Source organism: Triticum urartu, chromosome 7, assembly GCF_003073215.2.
Source record: "Triticum urartu cultivar G1812 chromosome 7, Tu2.1, whole genome shotgun sequence".
NCBI classification, from domain to species: Eukaryota; Viridiplantae; Streptophyta; class Magnoliopsida; order Poales; family Poaceae; genus Triticum; species Triticum urartu.
Genome location: NC_053028.1, coordinates 535,040,209 through 535,058,100, shown reverse-complemented (window position 1 = coordinate 535,058,100; position 17,892 = coordinate 535,040,209). Strand labels below are relative to the sequence as shown.

Here is a 17,892-nt window from a genome sequence, read left to right as displayed (position 1 = left end):
ATCATGTGAGATGGCCACCTTACCAAGGCCAACCACCTTACCCTTTGAGTTGTCACCAAAAGTGACATACTTTCAAGGGCCGTTGTTTTCAGCAAGCTCACAAAACATATCTTTGTCTCCGGTCATATGATAGGCACACCCACTATCAAGAACCCATTCCTTTCCTCCAGCCATGTAGCCGCGAAGATTAGCCATAAGACCAAAGTGTATCATCGCATCATCAAGATCATAGTCACTATCATCAAGACCAAAGTGTCTCATTGCTCTGATACAAATTGAAAGGATCAAGAAGAGGTGTCTAGACGGGGGTGAATAGACTCTTAACAAGAGAAAGTTACAGTTTTTATTTTCTTCAAGTTAAGGTGGAGTATTAGCACATGTTTAAACATTCGCAATACATATCAAGCAAGCTATTATTATTTTTGATCACGTTTTAACAGGTGGTGCTATCGTACATCCACGTTGATGGAGACTTCAACCCACGAAGGGTAACGATACGTCTGCAACATATCTATAATTTTTGATTACTCCATGCTATTATATATTCTGCTTTGGATGTTTAATGGGCTTATTTATACACTTTTATATTATTTTTGGGACTAACCTATTAACCGGAGGCCCGGCCCAAATTGCTGTTTTTGCCTATTTCAGTGTTTCGCAGAAAAAGAATATCAAACGGAGTCCAAATGGAATAAACCTTCGGGAGCGTGATTTTTGGAACAAACGTGATCCAGGGGACTTGGAGTGGACGTCAAGCAACCAACGAGGAAGCCACGAGGCAGAGGCGCGCCTACCCCCTGGGTGTGCCCTCCACCCTCGTGGGCCCCTCGTGGCTCCACCGACCTACTTCTTCCTCCTATATATACCTATGTACCCTAAAAACATCGGGGAGCACCACGAAAACCTAATTCCACCACCGCAACCTTCTGTACCCGTGAGATCCCATCTTGGGGCCTTTTCCGGCGCTCTGCCGGAGGGGGCATTGATCACAGAGGGATTCTACATCAACACCATAGCTTCTCCGATGATGTATGAGTAGTTTACCTCAGACCTTTGGGTCCATGGTTATTAGCTAGATGACTTCTTCTCTCTCTTTTGATCACAATACAAAGTTCTCCTCGATTCTCTTGGAGATCTATTCGATGTAATCTTCTTTTGCGGTGTGTTTGTTGAGATCCGATGAATTGTGGGTTTATGATCAAGATTATCTATGAGCAATATTTGAATCTTCTCTGAATTCTTTTATGTATGATTGGTTATCTTTGCAAGTATCTTCGAATTATCTGTTTGGTTTGGCCTACTAGATTGATCTTTCTTGCAATGGGAGAAGTGCTTAGCTTTGGGTTCAATGTTGCGGTGCTCGATCCGAGTGACAGTAGGGGCAGCAAGGCACGTATTGCATTGTTGCCATCGAGGATAACAAGATGGGGTTTATATCATATTGCATGAGTTTATCCCTCTACATCATGTCATCTTGCTTAAAGCGTTACTCCGTTCTTATGAACTTAATACTCTAGATGCATGCTGGATAGCGGTCGATGTGTGGAGTAATAGTAGTAGATGCAGGCAGGAGTCGGTATACTTGTCACGGACGTGATGCCTATATACATGATCATACCTAGATATTCTCATAAATATGCTCAATTCTATCAATTGCTCGATAGTAATTTGTTCACCCACCGTAATACTTATGCTATCTTGAGAGAAGCCACTAGTAAAACCTATGGCCCCCGGGTCTATCTTCTATCATATTAATCTTCCGTCAATTAGCTATTTCTAGCACCGTTTACTTTGCAATCTTTACTTTCAATCTATATCATAAAAATACCAAAAATATTTATCTTATTATTATTATTATCTCTATCAGATCTCACTCTTGCAAGTGGTCGTGAAGGGATTGACAACCCCTTTATCACGTTGGTTGCGAGGTTCTTATTTGTTTGTGTAGGTACGAGGTGACTCATGCATGGTCTCCTACTGGATTGATACCTTGGTTCTCAAAAACTGAGGGAAATACTTACGCTGCTTTGCTGCATCACCCTTTCCTCTTCAAGGGAAAACCAACGCATGCTCAAGAGGTAGCAGATAACGGTTGCGCGAGTCCACGGAGGGCTCCACCCACGAAGGGTCGACGAAGAAGCAACCTTGTCTATCCCACCATGGCCATCGCCCACGAAGGACTTGCCTCACTAGGGTAGATCTTCATGAAGTAGGCGATCTCCTTGCCCGTACAAACTCCTTGGTTCAACTCCACAATCTTGACAGAGGCTCCCAAGTGACACCTAACCAATCTAGGAGACACCACTCTCCAAAAGGTAATAGATGGTGTGTTGATGATGAACTCCTTGCTCTTGTGCTTCAAAAGATAGTCTCTCCAACACTCAACTCTCTCTCATAGGATTGCATTTGGTGGAAAGATGATTTGAGTGGAAAGCAACTTGGGGAAGGCTAGAGATCAAGATTTATGTGGTTGGAATGGAATATCTTGACCTCAACACAAGTGTAGGTGGTTCTCTCTCAGAAAATGTATGACAGAAGTGTAGGCATGTTCTGATGGCTCTCACCATGAATGAAGAGTGGGTGGAGGGGTATATATAGCCTCCACACAAAATCTAACCGTTATACACAATTGACCAAACTCGGTGGGACCGAATCAAAAAACTTGGTCAGACCGATTCAGTTCATAATGTGACCGTTAGGATTTTCGGTGGAACCGACACGATCAACTCGGTGGGACCGATGTGCTAGGGTTAGGGTAAAACCTCATCTCGGTTTGACCGATTACACAAACTCGGTGGGACCGGTTTGGGTAATAAGCGAAACAGAGAGTTGGTCAAGCAAACTCGGTGGGACCGATTACATATCTCGGTGAGACCGAAATTATTGCAATAGGTAATAGAGAGTTTGCAAGCCCATCTCGGTGAGACTGAGATCCCATCGGTGAGGCCGAATTGATTAGGGTTTTTGGTAGTGGCTATGTCAAGTGAACTCGGTGGCGCCGGATGGAAAATTTCGGTGGGGCCGAGTTTGACTTTTGGTTTGGACATATATGGATATGAGAAAGTGGTTGAGGGCTTTGGAGCATATCACTAAGCACTTTGAGCAAGCAAGCCATTAAGAAACATCTCATACCCTTTTAATAGTATTGGCTTTCGTATGGACTCAATGTGATCTTGGATCACTAAAAACAAAATGTAGAGTCTTGAGCCAATCTTTTGTCCTTAGCATTTTGAAGGGGTTCCACATCTTCTTGTCCATGTCACTCCATCTATTGAACTTGTCTGAAATATACTAGATGAAAACATTAGTCCAACAAGAAATATGTTGACATTAATTACCAAAACCATCCAGGGAGAACTTGTGCTCTCAGAGGGCCACGGGGCAAGCAGCAGTGGCGACAGGCAGCGCAAGCAACATCAGTTGGTGGGTGGCGACAAGCAGCGGCACGACAAGGCATCGCGACAAGCAGTAGCGCGGCGGCTAGCATCAGCACGGCAAGGCGGCGCGGCGGCAAGCGGCAACACGACAGGTAGCAGTGCAACAACCAACAACTTTTTATCTCTACTCTTATAAAAAGCCGAGTTGGTGATGATGGTGTGCCTATCATCCTTCATTTACAACCGTTCGATTTACATCCAACGCATTTGAGACAAACTATGTCAGCTTTGCAAAAAGACCCCCACACTCTAGTCCTCGTTCATAGATAACCCCCTGCCTCTCACGTTCAGCCACTCCCCCTCCCACCTCATCTAGCCATCTCAGGAAAAAATAAGAATTATCTAGAGAGGTTGTTGCTCTCGGCGCCTTCTGCCCCCAACGCCTCTCATGCCTTCTCTCAGACCGCATTCCCAACCACCACCACGACCCCCTCCTCCTCGCCATCTCCTCCGCCCCTTCCCAAGTCATCCCGAGTTACCTTCATGGGGATCTAGAAAAAAAAATCGATACTCAAAAAATAATTTTTAATGATCATTTTTTGCAAGGCACAATAAGTATTTCTTCATGAAGTTTTGGATGCATGTTGAACACTTGAATGCTTTTGTTTGCAAAAGATATTTTTTTAATCTATTTTGCCTACATTTACTATTCACCATATGCTTGTGAGCTCTAGAGAAGAATGAATATTCAAAGAAACCTATCGATATTTGTTAGATATGAGATGACCCCACATGGCCACATACTTTGTTAAATAAACAACTGTCAGATCAATGCATTTTGATGTACCGTGCAACGCACGAGCATCTTACTAATTTATAAAAAAAGCCTCCAGGGACCGATTGCTTTTTATCTAAAAGTTAAAGGGACCTGATTGCTTTAAAAAAATTGGCCCCACCTATCATAACCTGTCAACGGTCAACCTAACGAGTGGACCCGAGCTGCCATAATCATGCTTAAAGTTAACCAACATATGCATCAGTGTGACAAATTAGTTTTTTGGAACAACGAACGAAAATTGTGGTAGATTTTCGAGAAATGTTAAAAAGTGATAGTTTTCAGTAACCCTATACCATAACGTGATAGGTTTTTGCAATTTTGGTTGAACTTCAACAAAAAAATCTGAAAAATAGTAAACAAAATAAAAAAATACTGAATTGCTTTGTATGAACATCAAAAAAACTTTAACATCCTTCCTGCAAATTTTCACCTGTACAGAAAAAACAAAATTCAAGTCTCAAAAAGAAGCATTTTGGAGCACACATTTTGGTTTTTTGCACACCTCTGCAAATATCTTTTCGTGGCGATTTTTTGCAGGATGTTAAAACTTGTTCGTTGATCCACAAAAAATTCAGATTTTTTTATTCGTTTTTCTTTTTTTTTCTTTTAGAACGAAGGCTCAAGGAGAGCCCGACTTTGAATGAATGAACGTTGTTTTTCTATTTTTTTTTTTGGAATTCACTGTTCATACGGGTGCATTTGTGCTCAGGATTAAAGTAACACTTTAGAACACCAATGCAAATTACTGGCAGGAATCATTACCACGGCATCGACAAACAACGTTGCAACAATGTTTCTCACCTTCTCTTGCTGCTTCCCTCGTACTACTAAAGTGTGTAGTACGACGGCATGGAGCTGTGCACGGACAAGAGAAGCAGAGAGCTTAGAGAGATGCAGCCTAGAGCCAGGGCGAGTCGTAGACGGGGGTGACGACGGACTTGACGGCGAGGAACTTGTCGAGCGCGTGCATGCCGTCGTCCTTGCCGAACCCGCTCATCTTGCGGCCCCCGAACGGGCAGTCGCTGTCCATGGCGAAGTAGCAGTTCACCCACACCACCCCGGCGCGGATCGACCGCGCCATCCTGTTGGCCACGTTGATGTCCTTGGTCACCACCCCCGCCGCCAGCCCGTACCTCGTGTCGTTGGCCCTCGCGATCGCCTCCTCCACCGACCTATATGTAGAAGATCATCACAGATTCAGAGTGCAATAGCAGATCTATGCCGATCATCCGGAATGAACTTACGTGAACTTCATAAGGCACATGACGGGTCCGAAGATCTCCTCCTTTGCAATGATCATGTCATCCTGTTCAGAGATTCCGTACCATGATGTCAGATGTGCTAGATAGAGAGTGAAGTGATCATGTAACGGGATTACAGTTTGTGGTCTGGCGGTGAATTTCGACCTTAACATCGGTGAAAACCGTGGGCTCGATGTAGTAGCCTCTCTGGCCAAAGGGCTTCCCCCCTGTCAGGACGGTGGCCCCTTCTCTCTTGCCATGGTCGATGAAGCCGAGCACCCTCTCATATTGAGCCTTGTCCACCTACACACATGACATGAGTAGCACCTGCTAAGTTTCTGATACAACAAGAAAATCAACTTGTGTCGCACAAACAACAGTGGGTCGATGCCTGAATTTTAAACCTGAGGCCCTTGATTGACGCGAGGATCGAAAGGGTCCCCGACGACCCAACTCTCCATGCGTTGCGCCAGCTTCTTCACGAACCGGTCGTAGATGCCCTCTTGCAGGTACACACGGCTCGCCGCAATGCAAGCTTCTCCCTGTGAATTCCCGGTTCAGTCTTGAGACCCATGAATGATCCCTCGTATGGCTACGCTACGACTGATCATTAACATTTTCTTCACCTTGTTGAAGAAGTTGGCGGCGATGGCGAGACCCACGGCCATGTCGACGTCTGCGTCGTCGAAGATGATGAGGGGAGATTTGCCACCCAGCTCGAGCGACACCGGCTTCAGGTTGCTCCTCGCCGACGCCTCCATTATCAGCCGCCCAACTGCTGTTGATCCCGTGAAACTCACCTGCACGGACAAACGACCAGAGCAAGAAAACAGTATGACCACTTGCTGAGGTACAACTACTGAATGACTGATGCTGTGAGATTACCATGTCGACGTCCATGTGAGACGCGATCGCCGCTCCCGCCGTCGGGCCGAAGCCGGTGATCACATTGATCACCCCATCCGGGACTCCGGCCTGCTCAAGAACAGAGCGCCAAAAGTTCATAACAGCAGAGACATCACGTTGTGTCTCACGTGTTAAGTGACCGATCTGACCTGCTTGGCTAGGTGAGCGAAGTACAGGGCACTGAGCGGGGTCTGCTCGGCCGGCTTGACGACCATGGTGCAGCCGGCGGCAAGCGCCGGGGCGACCTTGGAGAAGAACATGATGGCAGGGAAGTTCCAGGGGATGATGAGCCCGGCGACGCCCATGGGCTCGCGCAGGGTGTGCCCCTGGAACTGCCTCGACATCTTGAGCGTCTCGCCGTGGATCTTGTCGGCCGCACCCGCGAAGTAGCGCAGGGACCTCACGGCGGTCGCCATGTCGACCGCCCTGGTGACGGTGCACGGCTTGCCGGCGTCCAGGCTCTCCAGCAGGGTCAGCTCGTCCGCGTGCTCCTCCACCAGGTCCGCGTACTTCATCATGATCCTTCCTCTTTCCTGCGCGCCATTGGTTGTTTTTCAGGTAAACATGCCAAGGGCCATTCGCCATGAGGAGTTGACTGAAGAAAGAACCCTACGGATCCGGGCATGCGAGGCCATTTGCCATGATCGAAGGCTTCTCTTGCCACCTTGACCGCCAGGTCCACGTCCTTCTTGTCACCTTCGGCGATGCTGGCGATCACATCCCCGGTACGCGGATCCCTGGTCTCGAATGTCTTACCTGATCAAAGAGACCACCAACATAACAGCCGTGCAGTTCAGATCAGAAGGGGAGAAAAACTACTGAATTAGCTATCAGTTCAGATCAGAAGGGGAGAAAAACCACCATCAGGTACTTAAATCTTACGCCTGTTGTTACCCCTGGGGCCGTAGCTGACACGAACAGACGAACTGATCAGCTATCAGTTTATACAGATTTCGAATGGCTTACAGATTCCTTTCTCTCTGTTGACCGAGTTGCACCATAATGTAATTTCTAAAATACTCGGTTATTGACTTCTTATTGGAGCAAAATCTAAAGGCTTCACATTTCCCACTAAATTTACAAAATCTTAGTTGATTAAGCTTAGCAAACACAAGATTTTGATATTCTTATTGGAATAAGCATCCAGCCCTCAGCCATTGGTCGAGTTAGGGAACGTTACAATAACACAAGTTTAACCCTTACTCCCTCTGTCTTTGAAAGAGTGTACTTCTAACAAAGTTGGAGGGTCAAATTATCTCAAAATAGGGGAAACCCTTTTTCGGTAAATTATCTCAAAATTTGACCAAGTTTGTGCAAAAATACAGCAATGTTTGTGAAACCAAATAGGTATATGATGAAAATATATTTTATCATGAATCTAATGCTACTAATTTGATGGCATAATTATTGGTGTATTATTGTATAAATACGGTCAAATATAAAAGAGTTTGACTTTCCATCAAAGTTGGAAGTACACTCTTTCAAGGACTGTGGGAGTAATTTTTAAGGAGTAGTACTACTTATTATGATGACCCGGCTGTGGTTTAGCACATGTGACATCCTAGGCACTAGAAACCGTTGGAAAGAAAGTCATAACATTTCAAAATAAAATCTGAGAGTTCTTAAAAGATCTGAGTATATTAACAAAACAAGAGATATTTTGTGAGAAACATGGAAATCCAACAATTATTAAAATGAGAAGAATCGGAAATTTTACAAAAAGAAAGACAAAATCATAGTAAGCATTACAAAAAAAAATCTAGAACTATCGTGATTTTGTATGAATTTTATTGAATAATTATGAGGTAATGTATTTTCTTAATTTTAAAATTTATTTCATGTAAAAAATTTCACACTTTTTAGCAACTGTACTGAAATGTTTTGATTTTTCAAAAAAAAAATCTTAATTTTGTATTTTAGTGTCAATTTTGGAGATTGGAGTGATGTTTGCCCAATCGTTTTTTCGATAACGACAAGGCCATGGCCTCTATTTCTCCCATCAGGTGTCTTCCTGACTCGCTAGATTGTTCTTTAGTGTGGTTGATGCCCCCTCTCCATCGGAGCGGCGTTAGATCCGCCACCGTTGCAAAGCTCACGAAAGCTATGTTCAAAAGATGGTTCGGCGTTGGGATTTCGATCCACACAAGGCTTCTACGATGGATCCTATTCTTTAGGTGTTGGCCCCGTTGGATCTTAGCTCGCCGACTTCCCAACCACAAGTTGTAGTGGTGACGCGACGCCGGCTGGTGTGAAAGAATGTGTTCGCTTGGCTCGCTGAAAACCGAGTTGTAATTTCTTTCTTTTTTATGTCTTGTGTGTATTCTTACCATTTCCGAAGGAACTGGCCTACATTTCTTTTCAATTTCTACTAAAGGGTTTCTATCCATTAATAGCCTTTAATTTAATACAAATGCAGAGACCTTTTTACAAAGAAACATCTGACAAAAGGGCAGTTATTTTTACCGCTGGAAAAGGCACCTCTGTCATACTGCGTCTGGGAACTTTACCGGCAACCCGGGCGAGCAGCCTGGAAGGCTGGAGCATGCAGACAAGCAAGCAAGGGGGCCGCCCAACCGGCCAAGGCCAAGCCAGTAAAACGCGAACGCGAGCGGTCGCTTCTAGAAGGCGACGGGCCTCGACAGCGACGGACCCTACTCGTCGCCCGTCCCGTGTCGTGGGTCGTTGGAATCGGATTTTCACGATCGCATTTTCACGGGCGCGCGCTCGTACAAACCAGAAACGGACATGGCTACAATCGGGACCAGACCAGACGAGAACGAAAGGAAGGACACGCGGGAGTGGGCCGGCCGTGGCGGTACAGTGGCTGCATCGCCCCGCTGCAGATCCCCCATGCGCGCGCACCGCACGTGAAATGGTACGCATGAGCTTCTAGAAGAACACATGTATTGTTGTGGCCATTTTAGCATGCCCGGTGGCTCCTGCGAGCTCATCAGTCCCGTTTGGGCAGAGGTCAGATGGGCTACAGCTTGTGATTACCAAATTTAGGTTAGCCAGTGCGTGCCTTGCTGTATAGGACGTTTTTAGCTAAGCACCCTGCCACGCCACCTTTTTTTCCTTTCAAAAAGGATGCTAGAGCCCTCTCTCTCTCTCTTTCTCTCTCTCTCTCTCTCTGCATCAAAGTTGATGCAAACGCGACGAGGTCAAAGACATGATCAGGTAGAATAGTACAAAATTTAAACTACTATGATCGGCCCATTACAAGAGACGAGTAAGAATTTCAGGCACCTACGACTAAGTCGGCTTCTTCCGCGACAACTCCTTGAGCAAGAGATGCTCGCCCTCACCTCACGCCTCGGTTCGCCGTGTCCAGCCGAGACATCACATGTCTACTCTTTAATTTGCAGGAAGCTACTCCTGTTACTCACGTGGATTGCGCTTTGTTCGCTTGATTACTCATGATGGCTGATTTTCTCTTTGAGAAAAGGACAAGGGAAAATTATGGGTAACTGCTATAGCTTTGCGAGGCCGCGGAGAGCGGACATGCCATTTTCCCGAGGAACTGTGCGTCGTGGACATTCGGCACCGCGCCAGAAACCGGCCTCGTATCCGGTGGATAGAGCATTCACTGTTCAGGATTCAAGGTTCAGCTAACCACGACCGAACCTCACAACAAACTAGACCGAACAGCAGTTTCTTGGCTTGTAGATTGCGCCTTAGTTCACCACCAAAATGGTGCTAGTAAAAAAAAATTTGCTTCGACTGCTGTAATGGTGACCAAGCAATTTCCTGGGATAACCAGCATCGATCCGGCCTATCTTACCAAGGCGACCATGACAGTGCAGGCCAGAGGCCATGATAGATGCGTGCGCGAGACAAAAGCAGGCAGATACGTACCGGAGACGGCGTCGACGAAGGCCCCGTTGATGAAGAGCTTGGTGTGCCTGATCTCCGGCATCTCCATGGGCACGCCGCTGCCGCCGCCGTTGCCGTTCTCCGCGGCGCGCGCCTTGCCCCCGTCGCCATTGCGCTCGCTCGCCATGGCCTCTTGCTCTCTTCTCCCAGACCGGTGTCGGCTCTCGCGGAGTGTGATGTACTCCTGTGTGTGGATGTGTGGAGAGTGGAGAGTGGAGTGAAGACAACAGGACGGGGTTCGTGTTTTAATGTTGCGGCTTGGCTGTGACCTGCCCGTTTTGTTAGCTTGTGGGGCGGTGGAGCCGTGGAGGGGTCTCCCGCACGGCGGCCACGCCATCCGCGCGTGTCGAAAAAATTATGCCGGGCCGACACACGTCTCAACTGTTAACGTCTGTAATAATAACCTTCCCGTCACCGCATCTAAATGTGTTTTAATTATTACACATCTAATCTAACTGATTTAATCAAACATAGAGATGAAAAAAGATGTGTCTAGGGCACATCTAGATGTGCTCTAATTATTGCACATCTAAGTGGGTGAATCAAGCATAAAGAGGAAAAGAAAAAAGAAAAGAAAATATTCACACGAATCTCAACATAAGATCAATGACATAGGACTTAGATGTGCAATACTTATTGCACATCTAGATGTGCTTTAGCAAAACTGATAAAAAAAATAAAAAGTAAAAAGTCACACGAATCTCTGCGTAAGATCAATGACATGTAATTTAGATGTGCGATACTTATGGCATATTTAGATGTGCTTTAGCAAAACTGATATGTTATGTCACGGTAGTTGTTCCTTCACAGTTTTATTTTTGAAACAAGACAAAAGATTTACCATTTTATTGATTAAGAAGGAAGTTTCAAACGAAAGTTGTAAAGCGGCAAAAATGAAAAATCAATAAAAGGTCTACTCTTGCAGCATCACAACACTCATGTGCTTCACACCGGCCACCACCCAAAGAGACACCTCCACTTTGATCTACTGATTAGAACCGTGAAAGGGATGGTCGTGTTTCTAATACCCTGGCATTACACTCCGCCCATATCTCCAATGAGATGAGCATCATCAGGGAGGCCAGCGACTTAGGGGATCCAAGGCGAATCTGAAGATTGTTGTTCCACCATGCTCTCATGGAAGCCATTGTGTGCATGGCCGACGTAGATATGTGATGCATACCAAGCCACGGAAAAATATGGCTCCAAATGTGGGTGGTGTAGCGGCATTGGAAAAGGAGATAAGTGGCTGCTACTTGTGAGCTGCGTTGAGATTTTCTCGAAAAGAAGAGGATGATGCAGTGCAGCAGAGATAAGTATTCACTCAGTTAAGAACCAAGGTTATCAATCCAGTAGGACAACCACGCGAAACCTCGTTTTTGGGGAAAAACTTATAATCTACTCAGCTTCAATTATGGCAGTACAACGAACACCAGAAATAATAAAAAAATACATCGAGATACACAAAAGAGCAAATACTCGCACCCAATGTGATCAAGGGGTTGTCAATCCCCTCGACGGTTATTTGTAAGGATCAAATCTGGTAGTGATTGATAGATAAATAAAAACACAAAAAAATGGTAAATAAATTGTGGCAAAGTATTTTTGGATTTTATATATAATAAAAATCGATCTGGGGCCATAGTTTTCACTACAGACTTCTCTCTCGAACAAAAAGCATACGGTGGGTAACCAAATACCGTTGGGCAATTGATAGAAAAGTGCATAGTTATGACGATTTTTTTGACTAACAGTTATGAAGATATTTAAGGCAATGATCATGTATATAGGCATCACATCCGACATAAGTAGAATGATTCCTGCCGGCATCTACTGCTATATCTCCACCCATCGACCGCTATCCAGCATGCATCTAGAGTATTAAATTCATGAAAAACAGAGTAACACCTTAAGCAAAGTGACATGATGTAGACAAAGTAAATCCAACCAATATGAGTAAACCCCGTCGTTTTCCCCTTAATGGAAACAATAGTGTTACGTGTCTTATCCCCTTCTATCACTGAGATATAGAGCACCGCAAGATTGAACCCATTACAAAGCACCTCTCCCATTGCAAGCTAAATCACTCTAATTAGCCAAACCAAATGGATAGATCGGAGAGAAATACAAAGCTATAATAATCATACATAAAATAATTCAAAGAAGACTCGATTAATATTCATGAATAATCTGATCATAAACCCACAATTCATTGAATCCCAACAAACACACGCAAAAGAAGATTACATCAAATAGATCTCCAAGAACATCGAGGAGAACATTGTATTGAAGATCAAAAAGAGAGAAGAAGCCATCTAGCTACTAGCTATGGACCCATAGGTTTGTGGTAAACTACTCACTCATCATCGGAAAGGCATCAAGGTTGATGTATAATCCCTCCATGACCGATTCCCCCTCCGGCAAGGTGCCGAAAAAGGCCTCCAGATGAGACCGTCGAAGAATAGAAACTTGCAGCAGCAAAAAAAGTATTTTTGGTGGCTATCTACTGGTTTCCCGATTTTAGAGAATTTATAGAGGTGGAATTAGGTCAGACGGAGCCACGAGGGGCCCACAAGGCATCAAGGTGTGTCGTGTTGCCTTGTCGTCTCCTTGTTTTCCTTCGGGTCTCCTCCCGAAACTTATAGGGTCTCTCTTGTCCAGAAAAATATCGTCAAAAAGTTTCGTAGCGTTTGGACTTTGTTTGGTACTGATTTCCTGGAAAGCCAAAAACAGGCAAAAAAACAGCAACTGACACTTGACACTAGGTTAATATGTTACTCCTAAAAATAATATATAATTGCATATAAAACATCCAAGATTGATACTATAATAGCATGGAAAAATCAATCATGTCTTTCAAAACATCTGAGACATCAATACTCAGGCATACCAACAAACAATCATGTCTTTCAAAATAAAAATGTTGAAGAACGCTATCCCTATAAAATCATATAGTCTTATCATGCTCCATCTTCTTAACACAAAGTATAAATCATGCACTACCCCAGTGTCAGCCAAGCAATTAGTTCATGCTTTTTAACGTGCTTCAGCTTTTTCAACCCCCATGCAGTACATGAGCACAAGCCATGGATATAACACTACAAGTGGAATAGAATACTATGGTAGAGATTAATATGGGGAAGACAAAAAAGGAGAAGGGCTCACATCGACACGTCTAATCAACGGCCTATGGAGATGCCCATCAATTGATGTCAATGCGAGGAGTAGGGATTACCATGCAATGGATGCGCTAAGAGCTACTTGAAAGTGCAACTATCCCTGTGTGGTTTTGGTAATTCCTAACAACATATAGCTCATTGAGCTAACATTATTCCAAGATTAATATTTCAGGAAAAGCTCAATGAATGGCATGGCATGGATGAGGAAAGTGGATCCCTCAAAATTCTAAGGACAAAAAGTTTGGCTCAAGCTTCAAGATTAAGACTCTACATTTTATATTTTAGTGATCCAAGATCACATTGAGTCTATAGGAAAAGCCAATACTATCAAGGAGGGTTGAGGTGTTTCTTAATGGCTTGCTTGCTCAAAGTGCTTAGTGATATGCTCCAAAATTCTCAACTACCTTCCCACATCCACATATGACCTAAACCAAAAGTCAAACTCGACCCCATCGATTCTTTCTATCTGGCGCCACCGAGTTTCAAATGTCATAGCCACTGCCACAAACCCTAGGCAAATCGATCTCACCGATAGGGATCTCAGTCTCACCGAGATGGGATTGTAATATCTCTGTTTCCCTTCGTAACGTTTCGGTCTTACGAGATGAGCGATCGGTCCCACCGAGACTGCAATGTAAACTCTCTGTTTCCCTTCTGTAACATTTCGGTTTCACCGAGATGAGCGAATCGGTCCCACCGAGTTTACCTGACCAACTCTCTGGTTAGCTTATTACCAAAATCGGTCCCACCGAGTTTGTGTAATCGGTCACACCGAGATTACGTTATGCCCTAACCCTAACCATATCGGTCCTACCGAGTTGCATCTCAGTCCCACCGAAAATCCTAACGGTCACTAGGTTTGCTGAATCAGTCCGACCGAGTTTAACCATTCGGTCCCACCGAGTTTGGCAAATTGTGTGTAACGGTTAGATTTTGTGTGGAGGCTATATATACCCCTCCGCCCACTCTTCATTCGTGAAGAGAGCCATCAGAACATACCTACACTTCCAATACACATTTTCTGAGAGAGAACCACCTATACTTGTGTTGAGGTCAAGATATTCCATTCCAACCATATGAATCTTGATCTCTAGCCTTCCCCAAGCTACTTTCCACTCAAATCTTCTTTCCACCAAATCCAAATCCTGTGAGAGAGAGTTGAGTGTTGGGGAGACTATCATTTGAAGCACAAGAGCAAGGAGTTCATCATCAACACACCATTTGTTATTTTTTGGAGAGTGGTGTCTCCTAGATTGGCTAGGTGTCACTTGGGAGCCTCCGACAAGATTGTGGAGTTGAACCAAGGAGTTTGTAAGGGCAAGGAGATCGCCTACTTTGTGAAGATCTACCGCTAGTGAGGCAAGTCCTTCGTGGGCGACGGCCGTGATGGAATAGACAAGGTTGCTTCTTCGTGGACCCTTCATGGATGGAGCCCTCCGTGGACTCGCGCAACCGTTACCCTCCGTGGGTTGAAGTCTCCATCAACGTGGATGTACGATAGCACCACCTATCGGAACCACGAAAAAAACATCCGTGTCTCCAATTGCGTTTGAATCCTCCAAACCCTTCCCTTTATATTCTTGCAAGTTGCATGCTTGCTTGAATTGTGTGGAGATTGCTTGACTTGTGCTAAGATAGCTAAAATCTGCCAAGAACTAAAATTGGGAAAAGGCTAGATTTTTATTTGGTCAAGTAGTCTAATCACCCCCCCTCTAGACATACTTTCGATCCTACAAGTGGTATCAGAGCTTTGGTCTCCATTTGCTTTGATTTCCATAGCTTTTGGCGGTCATAGCCTTGGTTTCACAACCTAGGAGAGTATGGCGTCTAGCGAGGGAAATTATCACCGTAGAGGTCCTTACTTTGATGGTACTAATTTTGCTAGTTGGAAGCATAAGATGAAAATGCATATTCTTGGACATAACCCCGCCGTTTGGGCTATTGTGTGTATTGGCTTGCAAGGTGAATTCTTTGATGGGAAAGAACCGAACCGTGAAGCCACCGCGGAAGAGTTGAAAATGCTGCAATACAATGCTCAAGCTTGTGATATCCTCTTCAACGGATTGTGCCCCGAAGAATTCAACAAAATCAGCCGTCTTGAGAATGCAAAGGAAATTTGGGATACTTTGATTGATATGCACGAAGGTACCGACTCCGTCAAGGAATCCAAATTGGATGTGCTTCAAAGTCAACTTGACAAGTTCAAAATGAAGGATGGTGAAGGTGTTGCTGAAATGTACTCTAGGCTTGCTCTTATCACAAATGAGATTGCCGGCTTAGGGAGTGAAGAGATGACCGATAGATTCATCATCAAGAAGATCCTAAGAGCCTTGGATGGAAAATATGATACCGTGTGCACATTGATCCAAATGATGCCCAATTACAAAGATCTCAAGCCAACGGAAGTCATCGGAAGAATTGTTGCTCATGAGATGTCACTCAAGGATAAAGAGGAACTTCACAACAAATCAAGTGGTGCTTACAAAGCCTCATGTGAAGCCCCCACATCATCGAGTGAGAAACAAACCTTCAATGAAGAATTGAGCTTAATGGTGAAGAACTTCAACAAGTTCTACAAGAGTAGAAGCAAAGAGAGAAGCTCCAAGTCAAGGTCCTACAATGACAAAAGATCTTGTAGTCGAGAGCGAAACTGCTACAATTGTGGAAGGCCCGGACACTATTCCAATGAGTGTACGCCCCCCTACAAGAGAAGAGAATATTCTCCCAAGAGAAGAAGTAGAAGAGAAGAATCACCATCTAGAGAAAGAAGGAGTAGAGATGATCGTTATGAACGAAGACCCTCACGGAGAAGCAAGGATTCGGAAAGAAAGGACAAGTCATCAAGGAGCTACACAAAACGAAGACATCAAGCTCATGTTGGTGAATGGGTATCCGGCTCCGACTCCGACAACCACTCCGAGAGAAGCTATCACTCCGACTCCGAATATACTCAAGATGAAGGTGTTGCCGGTCTAGCACTTGTGACAACCAACTCCTACGACATATTTGACTCACCAAATGAAGGAGTTGGAACATGACTTGTTAGGTCCAAAGGCCCAAAGGTATCACACCCCGAGTATGTTGATTTCAATAGTGATGAAGATGACTTGTTAGGTGATGATGATTTACTTGTTGACAACTCTAGTGATGAATACTGTGATGAAACGTCAATTAATCATGCTAATCAAGATAGAACGAATGACAATGATAAGGAGAAGATTGAGTCTCTAACTAAAGAACTAAACACTCTTAAGTTAGCTCATGAAACTATCTTAGGAGATCATCGAGAACTTTTAAGGACTCATGAGAAATTACGCTTTGAAAAGCTCAACCTTGAGCAAGAGCATGAGTTCTTAAAAGCCATCAATGATGATCTTCGCAAGAAAAGTTCTTCTTACATTGCCAAGCGTTTACTCTTATCCACTTACATGCCTCAAGTCAAGTTTAGTAACAAGAACAAGAAAGATTCTTCCTCTAGTAGTAACAATAATCATGCTAAATCAAATATTGTTGGTTCTAGTAGTTCTCTTGATTCCACTAATGATTCTCTTAGCCAAGTTACACTTGAGCAAGAAAATAGCTTATCGAAGGGAATTATAGAGAAAGGTGTTTACAAGAGCCTTGCCGGAAGTAAGCAATTCGAGGAAATTGTACGCAAGCAAGGAAGGCACCGGAAGAATCAAGGCGTTGGTTTTGAACGAAAGTTCAATGCCAATGGAGTTGAGTGGGAAGAAGATCAATACCCCAAGACGAAGTTTGTTCCTCAACAAGAGAAGTATGATCCTACTTCTTTCAAAGGGACACAAGCTCAAGATGATCTTCCACCACAAGACCACAAGCAAAAAGGCAAGGACAAGCTCCAAGAGGAAATTGATGCATTTGAAGAAGCTCCTAAGGCCTTGGTCAAGTGGGTTCCCAAGACTACTTCAAGTTCCACTTCATCAAGTACAACTACAACACCGAGGATTCCCATCAAGATGGTGTGGATCCCGAAGAAGAACTAGAGAGTTCTTGAGGGTGACTCCGCCAACATACTTCACTCTTATCATCTTGGCAAGAACAAGTGCAATCAACTTCCACATCTTGCACTAGTTCAAGGAGTCACAAACCCTCTTGTTGGTAAGACAAGGGACAAGGTAACCTAAAAGCTTTCATAGACATCATCTTGTGTGTGCATCACTCTATGTCTATGGATATCCTTGTTTGTTCCTTGTGGGACTAACCCGTGTAGGTATTGAAAGTGCAACTCACTCAAATGGATAGCTCCAAATGATCTACATCAACATTGAGCATCCACATCTTCAACATCTACATGAAGTCATCATCGACAAAACCCAAGGTTAGTTCATCCCTCTTAGGGGGGATCTCACATCTAGGGGGAGCTTTACTCTAAGAATTGAGCTAAAGCAACTCTAATGGTGTGAACACAACAATGCTTTATGTAAAAGTGGTAACCCCACTTGTGCTTAAACGATGAG

The 17,892-nt window shown here is 44.3% G+C and overlaps 1 protein-coding gene across 1 annotated transcript; it reads right to left on the bottom strand.

Annotated features, from left to right (window-relative positions):
* Positions 1-4,949: 4,949 nt before the first annotated feature.
* On the bottom strand, positions 4,950-10,474 carry LOC125522970 (aldehyde dehydrogenase family 2 member C4-like). Its single transcript, XM_048688013.1, has 9 exons — positions 10,218-10,474; positions 6,976-7,118; positions 6,512-6,895; positions 6,342-6,431; positions 6,083-6,256; positions 5,861-5,998; positions 5,622-5,759; positions 5,460-5,521; positions 4,950-5,387 (listed from the first exon to the last, which is right to left on the bottom strand). The coding sequence occupies exons 1-9, from the start codon at positions 10,360-10,362 to the stop codon at positions 5,114-5,116; spliced, it is 1,548 nt and encodes a 515-aa protein (XP_048543970.1). The 5' UTR covers positions 10,363-10,474; the 3' UTR covers positions 4,950-5,113.
* Between the last annotated feature and the right edge of the window lie 7,418 nt (positions 10,475-17,892).